General features: G+C 56.4%; 2 protein-coding genes across 2 annotated transcripts in view; both read right to left on the bottom strand.

The window, feature by feature from the left end:
- The window catches only part of L226DRAFT_514097 (zincin), a 6650-nt gene extending 4371 nt beyond the window's left edge, over window positions 1-2279 (bottom strand). The window contains exons 1-4 of the mRNA XM_067678397.1: window positions 1987-2279; window positions 1857-1914; window positions 1640-1785; window positions 1485-1584 (exon numbers count right to left, since the gene is read on the bottom strand). Coding sequence (XP_067531409.1) covers window positions 1485-1584; window positions 1640-1785; window positions 1857-1914; window positions 1987-2156 — 474 coding nt within the window. The 5' untranslated portion in view covers window positions 2157-2279. The remainder of the gene's footprint in view (window positions 1-1484; window positions 1585-1639; window positions 1786-1856; window positions 1915-1986) is intronic.
- Window positions 2280-2426: 147 nt separating this feature from the next.
- The window catches only part of L226DRAFT_514094 (uncharacterized protein), a 3024-nt gene continuing 774 nt past the window's right edge, over window positions 2427-4676 (bottom strand). Inside the window, exons 5-11 of the mRNA XM_067678396.1 lie at window positions 4439-4570; window positions 4097-4379; window positions 3950-4028; window positions 3456-3888; window positions 3228-3402; window positions 2808-3151; window positions 2427-2749 (exon numbers count right to left, since the gene is read on the bottom strand). Of these exons, the coding sequence (XP_067531408.1) occupies window positions 2732-2749; window positions 2808-3151; window positions 3228-3402; window positions 3456-3888; window positions 3950-4028; window positions 4097-4379; window positions 4439-4570 (1464 nt within the window). The 3' untranslated portion in view covers window positions 2427-2731. The remainder of the gene's footprint in view (window positions 2750-2807; window positions 3152-3227; window positions 3403-3455; window positions 3889-3949; window positions 4029-4096; window positions 4380-4438; window positions 4571-4676) is intronic.

The raw sequence follows: 4676 nt of genomic DNA, 5'->3' as shown, positions 1-4676 counted from the left end.
AGGGCTTTGTGTGGCAGTCCGTTGTTGAATTTGCCTCTTTTCCGCAAATTGGGGGTGTGTCCATGAAGCCTAGGCCTCTTGCGACCGAGGCTTTCCGCGTCGGCGTTGTCGTATTCGTCCGCCGCATGGGGATTGCTTTACTTGCCAGCAGCGCGCGACTCGTCATCGCATCCTGACGCAACCGTGACGTTCTGAATGAGCCCGAATGGGGACTTACGGAGACTCTTCACTGGGTCATATCCGATATACCTCTGATGGTCCCGATCACAATCCGGGTCGTCGGTGGCGACGAAGTCAATCAGTCTTGTGCGTAGGAACTTCTCATGCAGCGTCCACGGCGCGTCGTGTTCGGGAACTCGAGGAGGCGCGAATTGAATATTGACCTCCCGCTCGTTAGGGTAGACATCCAGCCCAACACCACCCAAGTGAAAATGCCATCATGAGCATTCTGTGTGCATAGACTTTTTGGAAAACTTACGTGACCGTCTTCGCTGAGCGCACGGATCATAGAGGCTTCGTCGATGACTTTTTGTCGTGCAGTGTTGACGATGGCCGCGCCCTTCTTGAGCTTCCGGACAACCTTCTCATCGATCATACCTTGCGTGTCTTGGCGGAGCGGGACATGGAGATATACAGCAACAACACGTCCAAGCCCCCCCAGCATGCGCTCCAGGTGCAGCAAAACGTTCGCACCCTTCTCGCACTGGACGCGTCGTCGGGGTCCTAGCCTGTCTCAAAGTCGATTACGAGCCGCTGGTACTTGGGGTTCTCCTCGTACTGCTTTAGCGCGTCTTGCAGCGACTTGTATCCGATGAGGAACGAGAAGCCGCGGTCGGCGGGCGTGTGCAGGAGCTGCAGGAGCAGACGCTCGATGTATGTCGTCCAGCCCTCGTTGAGCCAGAAGTGCGTCGAGTTTGCTTGTCTGCATGATTCTGTCGTTAGAACATGGACGGGAGTAAGTGAGCCGCAGAACATACGTGACGCCATTACCGAACCAAGAGTGGGTCAGTTCGTGTACGACAACATCCACCTGTGAACATGGCACATGTCACGAGCATACGCCAGCAGGGGACGAACAACCGGCTTACCAGTGTGCGGTCGCCAGTAAGGAGAGCTGTTCCAATCAGGTGAGTGAGGTTTCACTTCACACTTGGAGCTGTCCACGTACTGGGCGTGAGGAAGGTAAGGCACGCGTTCTCCATACCGCCGTAAGGGAATGACGGAGGAAGAACAAGAAGGTCATACACCCCAAACCGATACGGCGGCAAGATCTTCTCCGCAGTAGCAAGGAAGTACTCATATGTAACAACGTCTTTCCCAATCTCCTTGCCATCATGTGCGGGGCCATCCGAAGGAGGAGAGACACGAATGGCGGAAAGCAAGACGGGGAGGACACACGCGACCTTCGCGTTGTACGTCTACGGGAAGGTTGATAATTCATGAGGTCTCCTATTCTCATGGACAAGCGAACAATAAAAACATACGATCTTGACTGACGACGAGTCCTGCAAAGGCGCCATGCTCCGCGCGTAGATTGGTTGAGCTTGGCTGAACATGAACGAAAACGTCTTCCCTTGCGTCTGCCTACATGTAAATCATGTCAATGTAGGACCAACAATCAATATGAAAGGATACTCACTCCTTGCCCAGCCATTGCACCGCCGTGCAGTCCTTCGTCGTGCTGTAGAAGATCTGGACACGGATCTGGTCGCCGACCTTGCGCGAAGGAGGGAGGAGGATGCGAAGAGGGGAACCCATAACCGCATGATTTGGACCTAGCTCCAACTAACAGCCCCAACCTCAGCCCACGCCAACCTCCCTGTGCACAAGACCTGCGACATGAACGGAGTACGCACGTTACCCGGCCTATCCTCGATGATGACCTTCGTGACCTCGAGCGCGACCGCATCGAAGCTAACACAAGCTTTGATCAGCACCCCGCGCGCGCGAGCCTAACCTTGTGCAGCGAAGGTTGGATGGACATACATGATCTCCCTAACATTGTCCTTCTTGACGCGCAAGAGATGTGTGGCCGAGCCGGAGATGGTCTGCTTGGCGAAGTCAATCGTCCAGTCAAAGTCGACGTGCTCGGACGCGACTTCCTGCCAGTTCGCCTGCGTCGCGGGGTCGTACGGCAGCTCGAGATCTGAAGACATGGTCACCGTCTGGTTTGCCCTAGGGTAGAATATATGGAGAGAGAGGGAGGAGTGTCGAGCGAAGGAGTCCAGGACCTGAGATCGACAAGGCTGATCTCTCCTGCCGGCTGAGATCTTGATCTCGGGGGCCCGTCCCGGCCCGGGAGGTGCGGTTAGTGGGCCTGTTGCACACGACTTCGCAAGCTCACGAAACGCTGCCGCACGGACACAATTGCATCCCATATTAACGTGAACTTACAAGTTGTGCTATGCCTACTTTGGCAAAGATGTCCTTGTATGAATCTCAGACTGTCACAGAGGTACAAGGCAAGTCGCCTGCGCGTAGATACAAGATTGTCTGGCCCAAAAATACAGTTGTCAGTATCTCGTCCGTCCAAAGGTATCCAATACATTCTAGTAATATTCAAGAGGCAGCTGAAGGGAGCCGAGCACAGAGACTTCGCCTCTTGCCTGTGGTACCTATGCTGTACTCGAGCATACCTCAAGCTCAGTAACTGCTTCGACGTGATTGTTGCGCTGCCGTGTGCAGGATACGCCGCCAACAAGGTCCTTCTCAAGGTCCACTCTCAATAGGTTCACGCAATGCCGAGATCCTGCGACGTCCCCATTAAGTCAACCACACGACGATCCAAATGACAAGCAAGCACCCACCTTCTCGATCAACCTCCTCGCAATCGGATGGAACGCCTCCCTCTTCGTCCCAAACACCTCCACCGCAAGCGTCCTATCCACTCTCGCGATCGCCCGGAACGTCGGCCTGCAGAACTTCATCCGTCCACGCAGGATGCCCGACCCGTCTGTCCCCGTGACCCACTTCGCCGCCTCAGGCGCGAACACCTTCGCTGCGGGCGAAGAAGGATCGAGCAGCGCAACTTCGTAGAACCGCCAGCGGAGCTCGGCGTTGGGTGTGCTATCAAAGGCATAGACTTCGCCGAGGTGCTTGATATGCGATGTTGGGAGGGCCGCATAGGACTGCATGCGTTCGAGGAAGACGACTGCAGGCAAAACATATTCAGCGAAGGCACGTAGGCAAGGGACCAGCGTGCCAGTGGATCCTGGTGGTGGACGTACTCTTCTGGTTGGCGTTGAACGACGCGACGTCGCTCGCCTGGAATCCGAGTTTTGAGACGTCCGCCTCGGAGCGAGAGGCATCCCACTTCTCGGCAAGGGAGAACGCTTCCCGTGCGAGCGCGGTGTCATACACCATCTCCACCGGGAGCTTCAGACCCTCCCCGTACAGCCATTCCTACAATGCCTTCATCAGCCCAAGACAAAACACAGCGGATGAGAGGTACTCACGTCCCACTTGACGCTATCCAGCGCCTTAACCTTCTCCTCGCCCCCATGCTTCTCAAAATACGCATAGAGGTGCGCCTTCCACTGCTCCGTCGTGATGCTCTTCCCCATAAACGTACTCACATAATCATAAACATACGGCAAAAACACGTCCAAGCCCCCCAGCACGCGCTCCAAGTGCAGCAAAAAATTCGCGCCCTTCTCGTACGGCACCCTGCTGTACGCGTCGTCGGGGTCCTCGCCCGGCTCAAAGTCGATCACGAGCCGCTGGTACCGTGGGCGGTCCACGTACCCCTTGAGCGAGTCCTGGAGCGCCTTGAAGCCGACGAGGAAGGAGAACCCGCGCGCGGCGGGCGTGTAGAGCAGCTGGAGCATCAGCCGTTCCATGTACACCGTCCAGCCCTCGTTGAGCCAGAAGTGCGTCGAGTTGGCTTGTCTATAATACGATGAGCTGAGCGTGAGCCGGATCTTCGAAGCTATCGGGGTGCGAGACGTACGTTACACCATTGCCGAACCATGAGTGGGTCAGCTCGTGGACGACGACATCCACAAGCGTGCGGTCGCCCACAAGAAGCGCTGTTTCAGTCCACTATCAGCCCCAGCACACGTCCACGCAACCGCTAACTGCGTAAATAGCCACGCACTTGGAGTCAGGAACGTAAGGCACGCATTCTCCATGCCCCCATACGGGAACGATGGCGGAAGCACAAGAAGATCATACACCCCAAACCGATACGGGGGCAAGATCGTCTCCGCCGTAGCCAGGAACTTGCCGGTGGCCTCGCTAAACTCCCAGTACGCCGCGTCGATGAGCTCGGGTTCAGCCCACACGCCCGTCGACCACTCCTTGCCCTCGACCTTGGGCAGCGCGCGGTAGCGGAAGTTGCCCACTGCGATGGCGACGAGGTATGTGGGAATGGGGACGGGCTGTCCGGGCGTAATGTGAGGAAGAGTTGTGCGCAAAAGGATGTGACGAAGCAACTGACCTGCTTGTACTCATATGTGACGACGTCCTTTCCGATCTCCTTGCCTCCGTGTGCGGGGCCGTCTGAGGGAGGAGAGACGCGGATGGCGGAAAGCAACACGGGGAGGACAGATGCGACCTTTGCCGCGTACGTCTGCGGGAAGGTATATAGTTCATGAGACCATTCCGAGTCAGGTGAATTAAAAACTTACAATCTTGACAGAGGAAGAGTCCTGCAGAGGAGCCATGCTCCGCGCGTA

Source organism: Lentinus tigrinus, assembly GCF_003813185.1.
Source record: "Lentinus tigrinus ALCF2SS1-7 unplaced genomic scaffold L226scaffold_34, whole genome shotgun sequence".
Lineage (NCBI taxonomy): Eukaryota > Fungi > Basidiomycota > Agaricomycetes > Polyporales > Polyporaceae > Lentinus > Lentinus tigrinus.
The sequence above is the reverse complement of the archived record's forward strand: the minus strand, read 5'-3'. Positions and strand labels throughout refer to the sequence as shown.